Source organism: Notamacropus eugenii, chromosome 7 (assembly GCF_028372415.1).
Source record: "Notamacropus eugenii isolate mMacEug1 chromosome 7, mMacEug1.pri_v2, whole genome shotgun sequence".
In the NCBI taxonomy this organism is placed as follows: domain Eukaryota; kingdom Metazoa; phylum Chordata; class Mammalia; order Diprotodontia; family Macropodidae; genus Notamacropus; species Notamacropus eugenii.
The window spans coordinates 167,077,896-167,098,225 of record NC_092878.1 but is presented as its reverse complement, the minus strand read 5'-3'; the positions used below and the strand labels follow the sequence as shown (position 1 = coordinate 167,098,225).

At 50.0% G+C, this 20,330-nt stretch overlaps 1 protein-coding gene and 1 pseudogene across 9 annotated transcripts in view; one reads left to right on the top strand and one right to left on the bottom strand.

Moving 5' to 3' along the window:
* The window catches only part of WRN (WRN RecQ like helicase), a 79,979-nt gene that overhangs the window by 32,887 nt on the left and 26,762 nt on the right, over positions 1–20,330 (top strand). For all 9 annotated transcript variants that reach the window (XM_072625475.1, XM_072625474.1, XM_072625472.1 and 6 more), the window contains 11 exons: positions 1,190–1,257; positions 1,540–1,648; positions 3,752–3,820; positions 6,509–6,591; positions 8,859–8,965; positions 9,624–9,811; positions 11,918–12,092; positions 16,060–16,241; positions 16,740–16,841; positions 17,068–17,160; positions 18,948–19,089. In XM_072625475.1, the coding sequence (XP_072481576.1) occupies positions 1,190–1,257; positions 1,540–1,648; positions 3,752–3,820; positions 6,509–6,591; positions 8,859–8,965; positions 9,624–9,811; positions 11,918–12,092; positions 16,060–16,241; positions 16,740–16,841; positions 17,068–17,160; positions 18,948–19,089 (1,318 nt within the window). The remainder of the gene's footprint in view (positions 1–1,189; positions 1,258–1,539; positions 1,649–3,751; positions 3,821–6,508; positions 6,592–8,858; positions 8,966–9,623; positions 9,812–11,917; positions 12,093–16,059; positions 16,242–16,739; positions 16,842–17,067; positions 17,161–18,947; positions 19,090–20,330) is intronic.
* LOC140514957 (small ribosomal subunit protein eS26 pseudogene) lies at positions 19,576–20,011 on the bottom strand (annotated as a pseudogene).

The following is a 20,330-nucleotide window of genomic DNA, read 5'->3' as shown; positions in this document are numbered from 1 at the left end:
GTTATAAAGCCATAATGTGGCTAGTACTTTCTTTCCTAGTGCTTTCTGGCATGGTTGGATTTTGGAAATTTAGCTTGTTGCTGGTAAGAAGATAGTGCATTCCCAGATACTAATTTAAAGAGAGAAATAATTTCAGTTCCCTTTTATGTTCAACAAATGTCTATGAGTATCTGCTGTGGAGGCAGCTTGGAGTAGTGGAGTTAGGAAGACCCGAGTTCAAATTCACTTCAGACACTCGCTACCCATTTGATAAACCTGGCCAAGTGACTTTACCCCCATGGGCCTTAATTTCCCTCTTCTGTAAATTGAGGGCATTGGATTTTATGGTCCTAGCTCTGAATCTAATATGCTTTCATCCGAAGCCAGTAAATCCTACCCCAAAGTGCACATATGTATGCACATGCATGTGCACACACATTCACCTCTCCATGTGCGTGTGCTTGTGTGCCTGGTAAGTGTAGGAGAGGGGTCTGCTGTTGGGGAGAACACGCTAACCACAGCCGTGCTGCAAGAGGAGACCATGCGCGGCTCCCTGGTGTGGGTACCCAGATTGAGGGCAGGCCAGCGAGCGGTCCTAACCCCTGCTGTTGGGCTTGGTTCTCACTCTGACCTGTCCTTCCCCTTGGTCTGCTCTTCCCCTGTGGGACAACCCGTCACCTTTGAGCATGCTCATAGCTTGCTTCTTTCTTCTACTTCTCTCTGCTACCTACCTCCAAAATGCACCAAAGTTTCCCTGGAAGTTGAGTCCCCAGCGCTCTGCTGGACTACATCTTCCCCTTTGGGGAATGATCCCGAGGGGGCGGCCCCTCTGGGAATTCTCCGGGGAGCAGATGGAGGAGTTTCTGGTCCCCTCTGTTCCTGTCCCCTGCAGGTCACTTCTAACCCATGCCTCAGGCTCCTCAGACCCTCTTCCCTAAGCTCTAATTGCTTTGTTAGGCACCCAGGGGTGGAATCAAATTTTTGCTCCATGCCAATCAAATAAAAGGGTGTTTTAACTAGAGTCTCCTGATGATGAATCTTGTTTGGGTATAATTGCTTAGCTGCATGGGCCATTGTTAGACGAGATCATCGGGGACCTTTGAAGACAGGTGTGGGAATGATGTGCAGTGACCTGACTATGGCGTGGTTCCCTGAGGTCTCTTACTGGTTAGTTAACGTCTGCTTTCCCTGTTTTTCCCTCCCTTGCCAGGATGCAGTGGAAAGTGATCCATTCTGTTTTAGAAGAAAGAAGAGATAATCTTGTAGTTATGGCCACTGGTATGTCATGCTAAACAGCGTATCTGTAGCAAATTTCATTTTTTTAATTGGAAGTGTAGTGTGGTGAGAGTTCTTCCTTTACTGAGTCTTTAGACTTAGATGCTTGGATGCAGACCATGGTGGCTGCTTTGGGGGGTGGGGAATGGCAGGCCCAGGCACCGGTGAAGAGACCCTCTTAACCCTGGTACAGGGAGTGCTAGATCTGGGGTTGGGATAGTGCTGGAAGGATGTCCCATGTCAGTTCTTCTTGTCTTCTCTGTCTTGTGGCCTTTGTATTGGAAGGGTACGGCAAGAGTTTGTGCTTCCAGTTTCCTCCCGTGTTTGTCGGCGGAGTTGGAATTGTTGTCTCTCCACTGATCTCTCTGATGGAAGACCAGGTACTTCAGCTCAAGTAAGTTGGAGGTCGGACATCCGTGGCCCTGTCTCACTGCCCTCCTTCACTTCTCTGTTCTTCCAGGAATGAAGCTTCTCAGCTGTGAGTTGTCCTTTAAGTCTGGGCTTGGCCAGACCTTTCAGGAAGGGTGTTCCTCTCCGCTGATGGCGGCGTGCTTTCCCGGCCCTGCGTCTTAGGGCATTGCTCATCTTATGTCCTCGTCATGCATCAGATGCGTTTTAAGAACTGTCTGTTAGGATTTCTTCCTTCTCGTTGGCCTTTCCGTTGGACTTTAGTTAGAGAGTGAGTGTTCACTGTAGGAAGTTTTTGAAAGAGGAAAATATCGTCCTGGGTAAGTGGCTCTGCGTTCTTTCTGTCAGACTTTGTCTGAAGAGAATGTATGTTCGTGTTCCTCTTTGTCTTCAGGGGACATAGCAGGGACCAGAGGCAGTTAGAGAGGCAGGGAAGAAAGCATGGGGCCCCTGCCATATTGCTTCTTGCCTTCCCCTTGGGTGACTTGGGCATAGGATTGTGGTCATTAGGAAGCATTACTGCCCCCTCTGGGCTCCAGGCCCCGGACAAGGTGCTGCAGATACGAATCAGAGACAAAGCAGCCCCTGCCTTCACACACCATCCATTCTGCTCTATTGGGCTGTAGTACATTTAAAAAAAACCTTTATTCTTAGGTGAGCCATGACATTTTAAAATATTGCATCTCAAAAATGCATTCTTTTTAAAATGGCTATAATCACTCTTAATTAAGCACCCTCCATCCCCACCCTTTTTGGTCTGTCTCATAGCTCAGAGGACTCTTTTGGGAAAGGGGTGGGAGGCTGAAATGTAAGATAAAAAAAATCTCAAAACCCCAAACCAAGCAATGCAGGCTGACTTCCCGACCCCATCGCTTCCCTGAAACTGCTCTCCCGAAGGCCTCGCACTGTCGCTCATCTGCTCAGTCAGCCTTGGGCCTCCTCCTCCATGACCTTGCTGACACTGCTGTAGCTTCGGACACCGTTGACTGTAGGCTCCTCTCCCTTCCGTGGCCTGAGGCAGTCCTTAGACTCCTTTGTGCTCTCACTGAGTCTTCCCAGGGCCTGGGCCTGTTTGCTGTTCTCTCTGTAGTGGGTGAACTCACCTGCTTCCACAGCATCCCTCTTCGTGGCCCTGGTTCCTCTCTTGAGCCCCCATCCTGTCTGGTTCCAAATAGGTGTCCTCTCAGTACCTCAGCTGCTGCAGGGTCAAAGTGGAATGAATCTTGTAGCCCCCTAAACCTGCCTTCCCTCCAAAGTAGGGCCATCTTCTCAGTTGTCCAGGCTTGTGGCCATGGAGTCATCCATGCTCCTTGTGTCTTCTCACCCCACATCCAGATGGCCTCTTCTCTTGGCTTCTTTTCTCTTCTTCTTTCCCTTGGTCTATTGTAAGAGCTTAGTAATCGGGATTTTTGTCAAAGTGACTCATCTCTGGAGTCCATTTTTTACACAATTGCCAAAATAATCTTCCCGAGACGTAGCTCTGACCATGTGATTCCCCTGACTACAGACTTTCGGTGGCCCCCATCACCTCTCTCATACAACACAAACTCCTTACCTTGGCTTTCAGGGTCTTAGATGGCCTTACTCTCACTGGCTCACTGGGCCGATGGCTTTTGGCCAGATGGGACTGCTGGCCTTTTCCTGCATCTCACCACATTCCATCTCCTGTCTGTGTGCACGAGACTAGGTGATTCCTCTCTTTGGCATGTCTCCATCCTCTTTGCAGTTGCTGAGAATCCTTTTTTGAATCCTGGCCAACTCAGGGCCCCCTCTGCTGTGATCTCTTCCCCAACCCTCCCCAATGCCCTGATTGTTAGTATTCGGTCCCTCTGGAAAATGCCTTGTACTTTCTGAGTGCTGTCCCTGATGTGTGCTCATCTGGGGGGCACAGACTGTCTCTCTCTGTCTCGGTAGGCCCAGCACCTCACTCAGTGAGCAGTCCGGGAAAAGCCTGTGGGCAGTATCCGATGGAGAGAGTGAATGAGCAGGTCCCAAGCCAGCGCTCACGCTGTCTCTGTTGGGGCCCCACCGAAGGAAGGAGCCCCCTGAGAACATCCTAGAACATCATCTTGGCATTTTCTTCTTTCAGAATGTCCAACGTTAAAGCTTGTTTCCTTGGGTCATCTCAATCAGAAAACATCATCGATCGTGTTAAAGCGTAAGTAGCCTATTTTCTGTTACTAAGTTCTGGGTAAGGTTGAATGCCTGCTGTGTCCTGTACTGTGGGAGCGAAGCCTCTGTAACCTTTGAAACATCCAATTCCCAGGACATGGCAGTGCTCTGACCTCCTGCCATCCCCCTTCCTGTAGAAGGGGCTCTTTACATGTCCTCTGCTCTCAGGCACAGGCTGAGCCCCTCTGGAGCTGGTGTGGTGCACCCTGGCGGAACCTGGACTGTCCCTGAGGCCTTCTTGGCCTGGGGCCTGGGCTATTGAAGCCTGGAAGCCTGTGGGACCCCAGGGCACTGCCCTGCCATAGGGAGGGGCCAGCCTGGCATTGTGGTGGATGAAGAGCCACTTGGGCACAGGCCATGCTGTTATCTGTCCCATTTTCCTCAGTAGCATGTTAGCATACCTCTGAATCCTGAAAGGTTTTAATATGTGTGATATCACCTCTCAAGGCATCAGGCTATCCTCCAGCTATCACACTCACAGAATCCTGTCTGAGAAGGGACATCTCCAGACTCCTTGTCCAGCGTGGAGTCCATTGAACTGTGCTGCCAGCAGTCACAGCGACGCTGGTCCCAAGTAGTGAGCCTCCTGTCCCTCATGTGAACAGTTGGAGAAGCCCTCAGCAGGAGAAGGGGAGACTTGTAGTGCTCACTAACTTAAAAAGCAAAGCCAGAATGGGGCTTTCCCAAAGTGGGAAGGAGTTCATACAAAGACTGAAATAGCTGCTGAGCTCCTACTGTGTGCACAACTCTGGGACGGTGGGGAGAGGGGGGACTGTGGATGAGCCCCCCACATGCTGAGGTCGCAGACAGGAGGCCACGGGATGCCTCCTGAGTGTGCCCTGCCTTTCCCTTTGAAGATGCTTGGCCTTCCTCGCAGGAGTATTTTAACTCGCAGGAGTGTTTAACGCTGTTTCACAGCCTCTGCTTTTGCTCCTTTTGAGGAACGTGTCTTGTGTCAGACTTCTTCCAGTTCTGTGTCCCAGGTCCCCCTTTGCCTCCTGCACGTGAATCTCTTTCCCTGGGTTAATGTCTCGTTCTCTGGTGAGTCTAATGTGTGCCCTGGACAAGGCTGTTTGAGGCCATAGGTTGGATCGAGGACAGCTTTTTTGAGTTTTGCTGGATGTCTTTCTTCATGCTTTGTGTCGTTGAGGCTTACCTTGCCCATTACACCCTCATTCCTCTAGTTTCAGCCACAGGCCCATAGGGCCTGTTTTTTTAGCCCTGGCTGCCTTGGCCTCTCCCGACTCCTCTGACTTCAGGCAGCTGGTGTGACTGGGACCTTTGGGTCTTTCCCCAGGACTTCACGACCCTTGGCAGTGCACTCTCTAGGCTCTTTCTGGGGCTGTCATTGTGCCTTCCTCCAGCACTAGAAGTGGAGAGTGATCACAGAGCCTTCAGTCCATCTGCAGATCTGTCCCCAGGCAGCCAGCCAGCCAGCCCCTCACCTGGATGGCCAGGCCAGTGGGGACTTGCCATGATACCTTAGGCAGGCCTTCAACTCTGCTGGCTTCCTCTTCCTCTTCCTCCTTGCTTGCTGGGTGACCCTCACCTGAAGGGACCCACCTTAATACTGAACTTGTCCATCGAGGGAGGTCTCATCTCCCTGTTTACACTCCTCTCTTCTCCTTGCCATCCTCTTGCTCTCTCCCTTCTCCTGGCACGGGAGACCCAGTTCCTTTGGACTTCTTCCCATGCTGTGTCATTTCTCGTTCCCTCCATTCTTCCATCATGCTGCCCTGGAATTACCTGCATCCCTCCCAGCCCTTCCCACCTTCCCGAGATGGAGACCCCTTGACGCTGGTCTGTAGCATGTGTTCCAGGCCCAGACCCCCAGTGCAGTGAGGCCTGGCTGTGATCCCCACTCAGAGTCTGAGCCTCAGCCCTGGATGGGCTTCTTCATGATGACTCTCCCTGAGCCTGACTGGCTGTACCCTTGGTCTGGGTTGTATGGGGGCAGGGCCAGGGGTACTTCTCGGTCACCTCCCTTTAATGGCCTTCTATAGCGAGAAACGTCTCTGGAGCCCTCCCTTGCTTCCTCCATGTGGCGGATGGCCAGCTCTCTCCTGGTTCCTCCTTGACTTGGTTCTTGGTCCCCCTGGCAGGGGAAGCTTCTTGCCAGCCTAGTTTCCTATGACAGCTGTCTACATCGCTGCTCTAGACTTGTGGGGGACCTTCTTTTGGTTGGTTTGGTTTTTTTACATTTAATTTTATTTTCAGTTCCAAATTCTCTCCCTCCCTGCCTCCTCCCATGACCATTGAGAAGGGGAGAGCAGCAAGGCTGGTTATGGCTTTGTGTGGTCTGTGGGGCATGTCCTAAGGGCGTGGCTCTCTTGTTCTGAGCGCCCTTGGCAGCCTCTGCTTAGCTGCAGGCTGACCAAGGATTTTAGACCTCCCAGCCCCCCATGCTTCTGCTTCATGGCTCAGGAGGAAGCTCCCTATCATTTCCTTTCTCTGTCACACCTCAGACAAGGAGCTATGGCAGGTGCCCAAGGGGGACAGCGATTCTCAAATTCTCAGGGAGATGTTTTTGGCAAGTAGCATCAACAGTCAGGGATGCAACTAGCAATGGTACCTTAATAAATCCAACATGGTGATCGTGGCTGATCCAGTGAGGTGAATGCCTTAGAGTTCAGCCTGCCAGCTTCTCACTCTCCCTTCCTCTCCTCTGTCACAGGGGAGAGTACAGAGTTGTGTACATCACCCCAGAATTCTGCTTGGCAAACTTGGACCTGCTAATGCGACTCAATGCTGACCCAGGTAAGTGGCAGAGGTGGCTGATGTTCCTGGGTTGCTTTTTGTGACTCGTGAGCTCTGGATCTGACTCTCTGGGGGCCGTGGATTGTCTAGTTGGGAGTCCAGATGACAGCCACACGCAGGTAATAGCTCTCAGGTATACCTCACAATGAAAGCCAAATGCTGAAAGAACCACCATGTGGTGGTTCATCACAGTGGATTTCTTTGCATGGATAGAGTTGTTTGAAAGCTGATGTCTCTGGAGATTCTTTTCGAGCATGCAGCTTTTTCTCTTTCTTCCTTCCTTTTTTTGGGGTATTTTAGGTCAAGTTTCCAACAAACCTTTTTGGTCAAATCTCCCTGTTGTTAGTTTTCATACTTAAGTCTGCTGGTGAGTGGCAGGCAACTGAACTCCGTATTTTCCAGATTTTATAAAAGTTCTATCTGTTGATTTTTTTCTATGATTGTGAAGTGACAGGATTCTCGGGTTTTGGCTAGTTCAGTCTGCTCATTTTACAGATGAGGAAATGGAGGTTAAAGTGACTGAATGGTTAGCCCAGGCTCACACCAGCCACAAGCAGCAGCGACATGGTGCAGTCTCGTGTTTCCCAATGCAGATCTCCCCCTGCTTTGTCATCCTCTCGTCACTTGCCACAGGCAGGGTCACGGGGCCTTCTCCTCTGCGTGTCTGCAGGAGGACCATTGGGCAAGGGTTATTCTCATTCCCATCTTATAGATGAGAACATTGAGACTGAGGGACACTGGTTACCCTGCTTCTGACGAGACCCTGGTCCCCCTTGACTCCTTCTGCCCCATTTGCTGTTTCTGTGGTTAGTGGGTTTCTGGCTGTAACGTGTCTCCTTCCTTCAGTAGTTCAGAGTCTCCCAAGATCTGTGATTTTGTCTTCTGTGTTTTTGTTCAGTGATTGCTTTATGTGCGTGACTAATAAGAAACCCTAATATTTGTGCATTGAAAACGTTTGTAAAGTGCTTTCACTAGGTTCTGGATGTTATACAAGAGTATAGCCTCGGAAAATCATTTTGGAAGCATTCATGGTGTAAACAAGAATGTTCCGTGGGCATCGCTCCAACGTTTTATTACTTTATAAAATTAAGAGTATATTAGATTATTGAAGTTCCCCAAATGTTTGTATCAGAAATGACAAAAAAAGGGGACAGAAACATGTTAAGGTTGAGCCTACTGAAAATCTGGCTTCAGCTTTGAGTGGATGAACATATATGATACTTAAAGATTAGAGAAGCATTTTGTAAGAAGCATTTTGTGCCTTATGCTCGAAGTGCTGGTATACAAGGCAGTCAGTGCTCCTAAGGAGGTTCCGTCCACATGGGGAAAGGCAGCTTAGGCTGGAATGGTCCCAGGCTAGAGGCTTTGAGCTCAGGTTGAGGGCTCACCATTCAGAGAGCAGTGCTGAGGCCTAGGGGCACATCGAGGTTGTGAGTTAGGAAAAACCTGAGGTGTAAGAGAGGTCGTCTGTCAGACAGGAATTCTTGATGAAGCACCTACTGTGTGCCAGGCACTGTGCTCTGCCCTGTTCAGGAGAACCACAGCTTCCTTCCTGGCTTCCAGGAAGCAGTCTGGCTGTCTCTGGGGGTTCAGCTGCAGGGATGTGATGGGTGGTGCCTGTTTGGGGAAAGAGCGTGGCTGCCATGTTTGGCTGTGGGTCTGCTTAGCTGGGTGTGAACTCACTGAAACATAAAGCGTGGTTTTATAGGATCTTCAATCTAGATCAGGAAGAGGCCCCCTGAAGAGGCTCAGTCAGAGGTGAGATTTGAACGCAGGTCCTCAAACTCCTTCTTGTTCCCAAGTGCAGGAGAGGCTGCTCCCTGCTTACCCAGCAGGTGCTCTCCAACTGGGATCTGTCACTTGGCCGTGGATTCCACGAGGTGTTCCTCCTGTTAGTTTCTCAAGTGGGCCTGGTTCCTCTGGAGGTGGATCCCACTGGGATGCCTGCCCCGTGATAGCCAGTCCAGATGCCAGCAGCATCGCCATCAAACTGGAATTCAAGGCAGAGCGAGAGGCACAAAAGGATGAAATCTACATCCTGGGGAAGTACTGGGCATCCAGGCCAGTTTCTTTTTGTTTTCCTCTCCTCTGCCATAGGGATTTAGCTTTGTCTGAAATGACTTAGGCTTGCACTGTGTCTATTCTAACTGTAGCATTTGGTCCCTGAGATGCCAATCCTGCTTCTTGTCCGAATGGCAAAGGGAGTGTTGAGGGCTGGCCTGCTGAGTGCCAAAGTCCCTCATCAGGTAGTTTCTGCCTCTCCCTAGGGATCACCTTGATTGCTGTGGATGAAGCCCACTGTGTGTCGGAGTGGGGGCATGACTTCAGAAACTCGTTCCGAAACTTGGGTTCCTTGAAGACTATCTTGCCAATGGTAATGAAAGAAAGGACGGTGCCTGATAAAGAGCGTGTCCTTGGCAGGGGGGACCTGGGGCCTGGGGTGGGGCAGATGGGACAGCCTGGGAGGGAATTCTCTTCTCTCTTGCCCTTAATGCTTTCTCATGAGTTGAACTTTGGTCCCTGGGGGGTTTGGCCATTGAGCCAGATGCTGGTTGAACCTGAAGGCATATTGTGGATTTTAACTTAATCACAAAGATCGAAGCCAGTTACAGGCCCACCATCAGCTGCTACCCACAAGGCAAGCAAATTATGGGTGGGACACTGGATTCAGTTCTCATGAAAAGTATGTGGGAAATGGGTCTTGAATTGCACCCTAGGTAGAATAGTATTAATGATCTCTTAAGTGTCAGAGCTAATGACTTCACTCTTCTTGACCTCTCTACTATGTTTGGCATTGACCCCTCACCTCCACCCTCTCAGCACCACTTGCTCCCCTCTGGGTTGTCACTTCTCTCTCCCTTTTCTTCCTGACTCTGCTCATCATTCAGAGCATGCCTGTGGGTGGAACCAAGGCTCTGTCCTGGCTCCTCCTCTCCTCTTTTCTCTTTCTTCATTGGTGACCCCCAGCTCCCCTTTGCTAGCCCCTCAATCCCCTTGAGCTCATCTGGGATACTGTCTCTGTTTCCCCTCAGGTGCCTGTGCTGGCACTGACGGCAACAGCAAGCTCCACCATCCGAGCAGATATTGTGCACTCCCTCAACCTGCGGAACCCTCAAGTCACCTGCACCAGCTTTGACCGACCCAATCTTTTCCTGGAAGTCCGGCGGAAGACAGGCAATATCCTTCAGGATCTGGACAGGTTTCTTGTGAAAAAGACAGGGTGAGTAGCCATTGGCTTGTTGGGTTACGCAAGCATGCTGTTAGACAAGCTCTTAGGTCATATTAATTGGTCCTGCCCAGCGCCCCTGCAGAGCTGTCCCTGGTAAGGGGGGGTGGGGCAGGAAGCCTCTCATCAGCGGTTCCTTTGGGGTTCTGTGGAGCCCCCTGCCCCATGCCCTGATGGGGTAGGTGAGGGGGCCTCCTCCCAGCTCATCTCCTTGGTCCTTCCTGGCCACAACGCTACCTCAGGCTCTATCCTGGAGTTCGTGGAGGTTGGCATGGATGTCCTCTCTGTGTTTCTTCCAGTTCTGCTGCCTTCCTCTTGTACTGATTCCCATATGTGTTTGCACTTTCCACAAAATGCAATAACATTCCATTCTATTTATCTACTCTAGCTTGTCTAGCCATTCTGCAGTCAAGGGTCATCTGCCATGTCCTTTCTTACATGTAAAAAGTGCTGCTGGATACGGGGCTTCAGTGTTTGTCATTGACCCCTATGGAGTTTATGTCAAAATCTAGGAACATTTTACCTTTGTAGCATTGTTCCAAATCCCTTTGCAGAATAGCTGGATGCTCACAACTCTACCAACCATGTATCAGCGTGTCTGTCTCTTCACAGACTCTTCTTCTCCTTTATGTTAGCTTGTTTTCTATTCCATTTTTCATGCTTATGGAGTCACCTTGTTTCTGGTCCTTTCTATGTTGGGGTCACAACCTAGTGGGACTATTAAGTAGTTGCCATGATGGCAAAGTAAAATGATAAGGCCATTGTTTTCTTGGTCCCCTTGTCCAAGCAAGGACAGCCTCCTCTGCTTCTGTGGTCTTCCATGCTGCACTGGCCATGGTGGAGACACTCAATAGCAGGTACTTTGCTACTCTGTATTTTAGGTTCTGTATTGCAGATTTCTTTCTTAAGGCCCATAGCTCAAACCCAAATCACTCTGGTTCTCATTGATGGGCCAACAATAGGTCCCAGGCCAAGCCCCACTTGGTCATTACTTAGACTCTGATTGGCTCAGAATGAATGTAGATAGCAGCTGTTTCTGTTTTGGCCAGAAATCCTGAGGGTCTTCCCCTCGCAGTTTGGGGGTATTTTTTTTTTTTGACTAGGTAAAAGAAGAGGCTGTTCTCTGCCTTGTTCATACCTGGCCTTAATCACTGAATGGGTATTGCCTCAGTCAGATTGAGACCTGGGAAAGACTTAGCTTAAGAAGGCCAAGGTCCCCCACTGCATCCTGGGCCATCTCCAGCTACCTGATCTATATCTTGCCATGCACCCAGATGACTCTGGAGGAGAGAATGAGGCTGGTGACTGCACAGCCCTGCCTCACTTCAGTGCAATTGACTTGCACGTCATGGCATCACCTTCCTGACATCAGGGTTCTCTTGGCAATGAAGGACACATTGCCCTGATGGGCAGTGTCCTCCGAGTTGCCCGATTTCTGATACTCTGTTGGCCTTTTGCTCTTCTGACTTCTAAGAAGCTCCAGGGAAAGGGCCTAGGTCGGCCTTGGGCTGAGGGCTCTTCTCCACTAAGGAAAAGGTTTGAGCTTGCCATGGAAAGATGCTCGGAGGCCAATGACCCACTGACCAATTCATTCAACAAAGCGTTCTTAGTGGAGCCTAGAATTAGGGCTGGAGAGACCTCGGAGAAGAGTCTACACTTCATTTTAGAGGTCAGAAAGGAGTGAGCAGTCCTGGACCATGCAGTGGTGGTCTGCAGGCCTGGACCTTCACATCCAACACTTCTCCTTCCCATAGTATCCTCTGGGCTCTTCTGCTCATCTGGCTGTCTGCGCTTTGGACCTTCCCCACCCCTCGGTCTTTGTGGTGGTAAGTGGGAAACCCAGAGCAGGCACTTCTGTGACTTGGGTTAGCTTGGGATCACAGTTGAGCAAGAATGAGGCTGTTGTTTCGTTTCCTTGGTAAAATGAAAGTTTTTGGTGTGAGTAGTAGTTCTTTGGTCTCCGTTGCCAAGGAGTGACTTCACTGTATTTATCTGTTGTGGCTTCTTTTTAGTTTTTAGTCCAGATGTCTTCCAGGGTGTGTGTCCATCTGTGTGTCCCTCCGTCCCCTATTCATGTATTTATTTCTCCCTTTGTTTCAGATCATCCTGGGAATTTGAAGGCCCCACTATCATCTATTGTCGTACTAGAAAGATCTCTGAGCAAGTGACTGCAGTGCTCCAGAATCTGAACTTGGCCTGTGGGACGTACCACGCAGGCATGGGGATTAAGTCAAGGCGAGAGATCCACCACCAGTTCATGCGTGATGAAATCCAGGTGTGTGGGCTGTATGCCTTTCCTCTGTGGAAGTGTGTAACACGCAGGTTGTTTGGTCACTCCTTTCCCATCATCTCCAGTTAAAACTTGAATGAGGCTTTTTACTACTTGTGATGTGGTTTAGCTCAGAGGTAGTCCTCAAGAAGTCTGGCCCATGGTCTCTAGTCAGCCTGCTCATCGAGGCTGCCTTTCTATCTGGAGTGTTTAGGAGAAGGAGTGAGAGGAAGGGCCCTTGTGCGCTGTCATGCCCTATTCTGAGGAGACTTGACCTCTGTGGCCGGCCCCTCCGTCCTCTTGGACTTTAGCCCACCACATTAGCTCCTGTCTTATACGCCTGTGTCTGTCCCAGGCCTAAGAGGGGCCTAAACCTTTCTGAGGAGGATCTCTTGGGCCAAGGTTTTAGAATGTGCCAGCTTGGCTGTCAGGGCTTCCTTCCTAGGTTCATCCTTTTTAAAGGTCATTCTTTTATAAAAACAAAAAATAACTATAAAAAGTGTTGGGACACAGGCACCCCCTACATCCCCCGGCCCCTCCCCCATCTCCCCAGGGAGCAGGAAGCCGGGCAGCTCTCAGGCCTTGGTGGTTTGGGCCTGCCTGCAGTGAGCGCCTGCACTGTCTCTTGGTGTCGGGCCATTTAAAGGAGCTTTTTGTCTCTGAAGCTGTAAGTTGTGGGGCTCTCACTTCACTGCTCTGCATCCATCCCTTGGCCTGCTCTTCTCTTAGGGGAGAGGCCGAGTCTGGCAGAAAGAACCTCAGTTCATTTGGCTTGTTTCGGCCTGACCACCTTTAGCCCCTGCCTCTCCTGGTTTGACTTTTTCCTCTTACTCTTGACTTAGACTGAAAAAAAAAATCGATTCCATTCTGGTGTTTGATCCCCTCTCCCAGTTTCAGGTTCTGGCCTTGAACCTCTGCGTTGAGACTTAGCTAAATGCAAGTGTCTTAGTTTTAAATTTTGAATTTGGGATCTGGTTTGCTAACCCTTTCTGGAACTCTTACCTTGGGACCCCAATCTAATTGGTAAGCCCCTCCTTTGATCCAGAATTTAGGGGCTGTATCAGCACCCTGACATCCACAGCAGGGGTCTGCTATCACAGGTTCCTAGATCTGCATTTGTGAAAGGAAAGGCAACTTTTGAGGGGTTAGCAATCATTTTAATTACATTCAACAAACAGGGACTGACAGACAGGCTTCTAGTTGTCTGCTCATTACATACGTACATAGCTACCAGAGAGGGACACACCAACATCTGGGTTTTCAAAGCTGGGGGACTGCTTAGTGGCTTCCCAGAGTCTCATCTGGCACAGGAACCTTCTTCTAAAACTAAACCCCAAAGCCAAACCTCCCCTCAGCGTATATATACCCTTTTCAGAGCCAGAGGGCTTGACCCCTCATGACCCAGTGCCTCATTAACAATCGGCAAAAGGTGTGGGCCCCCATACAAGACAAGCCTCCCTCAACAGCCCTACCTGAGGCCTATCAATGGGCAGGGAAGATTCTTAATTCCCATTACAGGGGCCGTCTTATTTTTTTTTGTTTTTAAATAGCATTTTATTTTTTCTGGTTACACGTGAAAACAATTTAACACTTATTTTTTAATGAAATTTCAAGTTCCAGATTTTCTCCATCCATCCCTCCCTCCTCTTCCCTCCCCTTTCCCTAAGACAGTAAGCACTTTGATCTGTTATTTTTGTGCAGTCATGTAAACGTTTCCATATTAGACATGTTGTGTAAGAGGAAATAGAACAAAAAGAAAACTACAAAAAATAAAGATGAAAATGGTAAATAGTCTGCTTCGCTCAGTCTATCCGCCGTGAATCCTGTGGAGTGTCCTGGATCCTTGAGAGACCCTCAAACACTGTGTGTTACTGTGCAGTGTTCTCCTGGTTCTGCTCGTCTCACTTTGCATCAGCTCATGGAAGTCTTGCTAGGTTTTTCTGAAATCCACCTCCTCATCATCACTTTTTATAGCACAGTCATGTGCCACAACTTGTTAAACCATTCCCTCCATTTCTAGTTCTTTACCAGTGACCATCTTCTTACCAGTTGCCTAGTATAACCTGTTAGATCAACACTGCCATCCTTCCTGGAGAGGGTGGTGAGGGTGGTCAGCCTTGCTTTTGTTTCTGTCTGGCCATGGAACACCTCCTGGCCTTGACGTCCAGCTCTTGCTCACCTGTCCTCTTCAGAAGGGGCTTAAAGGGGTTGGAGGGGAACCCCCAACCTTTTTGTGAGCACGTGCATGTACGTATGATGTTCTCTCTGACCTTCCCCAGGAAGTGCCTTTGAAACCTGATTCTAGTTTCACTTAGAGGTCCTGCTTCTGACAGAAATCTATCTGCTACATGAAAGAGATCTCACTGGGTAATGCATGTAAGAACCAGAAACAAGCCTTTTGGATTGGCTAATGGTCTGCGCGATCCACGACAGCACTGACCAAGGATCCTCCTCTTCGCCTTCCTTCTCCTCATTCATTTCCATAGCTGTTCACTGAGCATCCTCCTCTCTCTCAGCACCCTGTTCTCCATCCTGATTTCAGTGAAAGCCATTTAGATTAGTTCATACCTCTTGATCCAGCCTGCTCCTCGTGGGCTCCAGGAGAAGTAGCTGCCACACACTGGCTACTGAATGACTTTGGATCAAATGTTTAATGTCTCTGGCCCTCCGTTTCTTCCTTAATTAAGTGAACAGGCCTAGGGTCTCTGCTGTCTCGAGTGCCTCTTGGCTCCTGGCACTCAGAGACATAAAATGAAATGAAAGAATTGAGAATTAACACTTTGCTAAAGAAATCTGGTATACCAGCAGCCATCCCAATACCTCCTTTCTTCCTGGCACCAGCTAGTGCTTTCCAAAGTGACTGAGAGATGCTCCTCCTCAGAGCTCTTGGCGTTGTCTTTATCATTTCGGCTCTGTCGCTCTAACAAAGCCAGAGGAGAGGCTCGTTTTAGAAAGATGAGATGAACTCATCTTTTAATAATGTAACTCGACTTTTGATCTGTGGCTCTACTTTGTTTGAAATCATTTCTTCTTTTCTTGCTGCTGTTAGCACTTCTGCATTTTGTGTGCATGCGTGTTACTTACTCCTGAAATATGACACTGTCGGGGCCCCACACTGTGCTTATGGTTATGTTTACTGAAGTGAGAGCTGAGGAGGAATTATCCTACATGCCAAGTCCTGGGGATCCAAAGAGCTCACCTTGTGAAGGGGGAGCCACCTCATGCAGGAAAGTCGGAGGAAAGGAGGCCCCGCAGTCCTGGGGTAGGAGATGCCAGCCGTGTGTGTTTGAGGTTTATTGTATTCTTTCCTGAAGACAGCATCCCGAGGACTCAGCACTTAGATGTTAACATAAAATGCATTTGGTTTAAGAGCAGGAAAAGAGGAATCGCCCAAAGCCGTTTGTCCATCCTCTCATGGCATGCTTTGGCATTTATCCCACAGTCGTCCAGCACCTGCCTGCTTGGTGTGGCAGCCTGCAGTGAGCATTGTCTGAGTCCACATGTGCCTTTGCCCAGAGAAGTCACCTGTGGCTTGTGGCACCTTTTCTGGACCCTCTCCCCATCTCCAGGTGCATAGAAGGCCCACTTTACTCATTCATTTTTTCCCTTAGATAATTTTTTTCTCCTTCTCCTTCTCTTCCTCCTTCATCTTGTTCTCTAGTAGGACTATCTTAGGAACACCTCGGGTCATACTGTCTCATCATGAGCTTCATTATGGCTCCTGAGGGGCACAGATTCATCTCCAGAGCCAAGCTTGATCCAGGCCAGTGGGCAGGTGGCTTGGCCAGGGCAGCACTTGGCTGTGTCCATGGGGAGTCTTCTCCCTGCCCACCCAACACAAGCTGGGGCTGGGAGAGCAGATGTCAGGCGGGGAGTTTCCGTGGGTGATTTTAGGCTTCATCTACTCCCTTCCACTCTGCTCATGGGTGTGTTGACAGCACTAAAGTCATTGCTGTGGTACTTTTGTTCTCAGTGTGTCGTAGCAACAGTCGCCTTTGGCATGGGGATTAACAAAGCCGACATCCGCAAAGTCATCCACTACGGCGCTCCCAAAGAAATGGAGTCTTACTACCAGGAGATGGGCAGGGCTGGCCGTGATGGCCTGCCCAGTGCTTGTCATGTGCTCTGGGCTCCTGCGGACATGAGCTTCAACAGGTGAGGGGCATGTGTGTGTGTGTGTGTGTGTGTGTGTATGTGTTTATGTGTATGTGTGTGTGTGTGTGTGTGTGTGTGTGTGTGACGGACTTTTCTTGAAGGAGCAGAGATAGATGGCTTACAAAAGGAAACCCAGGGGGCAGCTAGGTGGTGCAGTGGCTGGGGTCAGGAGGGCTTGAGTTCGAACGTAGCCTCATCTGTTAACTAGCTGTGTGATCTTGGCCAAGTCACCTAACCCCAGTTGCCTCCTCTTCTCTCCCCTCCCTCCCCCCCCCCCCAAAAAGGAGACTCATTTCAGGTGATGGCATAATTAATGTTAAAAATAAAACGAAGACTCTCGTTCCTAACTGGATATGGTTCCCCAATAGACATGGTAATTCTTCTTGGTGGGTACTTTGAAAGAAACCGCCTTTTTCCCTTTGATTAGAATCCACCAGTCTCTAGAAATTCCTAGTCACATTTCCTTCTTACGTCCTCACCCTTTGCTTCTAACAACAGGCACCTTGTGACTGACATCCAGAATGCTGACTTTCGACAGTACAAGCTGAAGATGATGAGACAGCTGGAGAAATATCTTCAGTCCAGCAAATGCCGGCGGAAGTAAGTGGGTGGGGTTGTGCAGGAGGGCACTGTGTGCTGCCCCAGTCAGTGGGATAGCTCTCAGGGCTCTGTGTCTATACCAGAGCTTGCCGGCTTCTGAGTGAATCAGAGCCCCTAATGACGTCCCCTGTGCGTCAGTCAGGGCTGATTTCACCTCCTTTTTAGTTAGGAATTTGACATGTCGGTTTCGGTTCATTCATTGAATTTTCCATTTGTTCTTGGGTAGAATCATCTTGTCTCATTTTGAAGACAGACAGCTCCGAAAGGCCTCCTTGGGCATCATGGGAACGGAGCAGTGCTGTGACAACTGTCAGGCCAGGTGAGCACCTCTCAGCCACTTGGGAAAGGATGGCAAGTGCAGGTATCGCCCCCCAGGGAGAAAGGAGGGGTTGGAATGGCTGCTGGTATGCATGCCAGATTTCTTTAGCAAAGTGTTAATTTTCATTTCCTTAAAAACATCTAACCTCCTCAGACTCAAAATAAGCAAACGTAGCATTTGAAAGCACGGACACAGTGACACAACATGCTTTGCAAACTTTAGGGTGATGTGTGTATGAATGCTTGTGACTTGAAAATCCAGATTTTTCCTTCCTAAGCTCTTTCATTTTGGAAGAAGCATTAGAGATTCACAAACGGCAGCTGTGATGAGAATGTTTTCCATATGCATTGCAGATCAGTAGGAGAGGATGAAACTGAAACAGCATGTCACAAAGTCATTGTGCCGCTAGCAGAGCTGCCCTGTGTGGCCGTGACTCCTTCTGCCCTTCTGTCTCTCAGACAGTCGGCTGGCCATCAGACCCGTTGGCCCCTCGGCACAATATAAAATCTCCCTTTGACTTTTGCAGGAAACTTCAGGTTGCTTTATGTTGTGACTCTAGGTGTTCTACGTGCTGTTTGCGCAGGATACAGGAAGGGAAAAGCACATGGAAACTGCTTCTTTTATTAAACAGATGAAAAGACTGACCTAAAGAGAGGCCCTGATTTCCCGAACATCCCTTGGGAGGTGGGGGGTGGGGCTCAGTCCCTAGAGAGGTGGATGCGAGGTGTTGGTCACTGTAGAGGTGGAGGGTGGGACTCAGTCTTTGACCCAGGCCATCTACTTATGAGCCTCTGCTTTCTGGGGTGGGGTGGGGGGCAATGTCAGGGCCCACGTGATGCTGGAAAGGAGCTGGAGGCAGATCAGAGGGTGAGCCCGCCTTGAGCAGGGACACCTACCACAGGAATGGAGACTGTTGGAAGAGGATGTTTTCTTTGGTCTTCACTTTCTTTTCCAAACATGTCCCTGTTGCTCCCTAGCAAGCTGCCCCCTGTACCAGAGGGAGAGGGCCAGGTTGTGGTGCACTGCTCCTTGCCTGGCATCACGTTTTCTCCTGGCAGCCTATTTCTGCATGTGTTGAAATGGTCTATTTGGAACCAATGAGCTGCCACCTAAGGCTTTTTCAGAGCCACCTTTGATGGTGGAAACCAAGGAAGCAGCCACTGCCATAGAAACCTGGCTTATCTCGGACTTATCTTTTCTTCAAATGAGACAGTTTGATCTCATGGTCCAACCACGAGAGCCTCTCTGGTACTGGGCTGGAAGCTGTGCCGAAGTCTGCCTCCTGATGAGGGGACTGGGGTGCATTGGCAGTGGTGTCTCCCAGGAGACTGTGGGGTGATGTTGGAGGCAAGCCTGTGGGGGTGCAGAATCTGGCCCAAGTTCAGGTTCTGGCTCACACCCTTGGGAGCTTGGGTGTGACCCTGGACACACCACTCACTTAACCTCTTTTGGCCTCAGTTTCCTTCTCTGTACGAATGGGAAGACTCTCAGTCTCTCTTTCCCTGGATGTTGTGAGGACCAACGTCCTCTGACCGTTTGGCATGCCTCAGATTAGGGGCCCGTCACCCACCATCCCACACCCTTAGTGTTCTCACATGAAAATCGGGTGGTGGTCACCTGCAGGGGCTCTGCAGGCCTCCCATGTCCCATCCTCCTCCTCCTCCTGGCTGTCTGTGCTGCGTGCCACCGTGTTTCCCCCGTGGTTGTTGTTCTGCTTGAATCTCATGTTGCTCTTTGGCGCGGTGCTGGATTGAGCGTGTGAACTTACTGAGTATCCGTGTCTTCAGACTGAAGGACCCTCACCCCAGCGTTGATTCTGAGGAGCTCTTGCGGGACCTGGGACCGCAGGCTTACCAGCTGTTGTCTGCAGTGCGTGACTTAGGGGAGAAGTTTGGAATTGGAGTCCCCATTTTATTTCTTCGAGGCTCGGTGAGTGCGCCTGTCCTCTCCTGGAGGTGCTTGGGATGTGTCCTTCAGCCTGCTGTGGGCCAGGGAGGCCCCTGCTGCTCCCTGGCACATGTGTTCCTCTGGCTCCAGGCTCACCTCAGGCCTTTCTTGTCATCTTGATCCATGACCAGTGGAGGAATCCCCGGGCCCGGGCTCCTGGGGACCGTTAAGAAAAGTCCACTCTCAGAAGGTCTAGGACAGGGTACAGTCTGTGCTGTTAGATTGAGAACTGCTGGGTGTGTTCTGCTGAGAAGTTCTAATGGGTGGGCCATTGTTAGTCAGTTGGTAATCTGTCAGCAAGTGCCTACTGTGTGCTGGGCCCTTCTTAGCAAAGAATGGATTCCATCACATTTGTTTTTGTACCATTTGTTCTCCTGGCATGTCACTCCCTGCTAACCCTGGGTCTGAGGGTTTGATTGCCTCTGCGCTGAAGGAGGTTTTAACTGAGTAACACTGTGCGTAATTCTTTTTTTTTTTTTTTTTTAAGATAGACCAACCATTTTATTTTCCTCTGACTGGTTCAGGAATGTTGATGAGCAGATAGTTCTTTACATGGGCTTTGGAGGGGGTCTGGGGGCAGCAGCACCCACGGGTCTGAATCGGGGTGGGGGTGTCCGATCCTTTCGTGCCTCCCGGGAACGATTCCTCACTACCTTGCTGTGGATCGCGCAGCTCACACAGTAATGTAGCTTCACATACAGCTTGGGCAGCACATAGGAGTCGAAGACGCTGGCCTCGGAGATGTCCCTGACGGCCGCGGCTTCCACGATGTTGCGGATAACGAACTTCTTGATGGTCTTGTCCTTGGGCACGCAGTGGGCGCAGTTGGTGCAGCGGATGGGCTGCACTTGGCCGCGGCTCTTCTTGGCACGTCCGTTGTTCCTTCTCTTCTTGGTCATCTTGGAAGCCAAGAACCGGAAAAGGCACTGTGCGTAATTCTTAACGCTCTTGTTTCAGTGCCAGGCCACCAGGCAGTGCAGTGGGTAGACTGCTGGGCCTGGAGTCAGGAAGACTGACTGTAAATCCAGCCTCACACACTTACTAGCTGTCTGATCCTGGGCAGGTCACTTAACTTCTCTGGACCTCAGTTTCCTCAGCTATAAAATGGGGAGCCTAATGGTCCTGCCTTCCAGGTTTTTGTGAGAATCAAGTGAGATAATCGTGGTAAAGCACTTAGCCGTGTGCCTGGCCCACAGTAGGAGCTCAGTACATGCATATTCCCT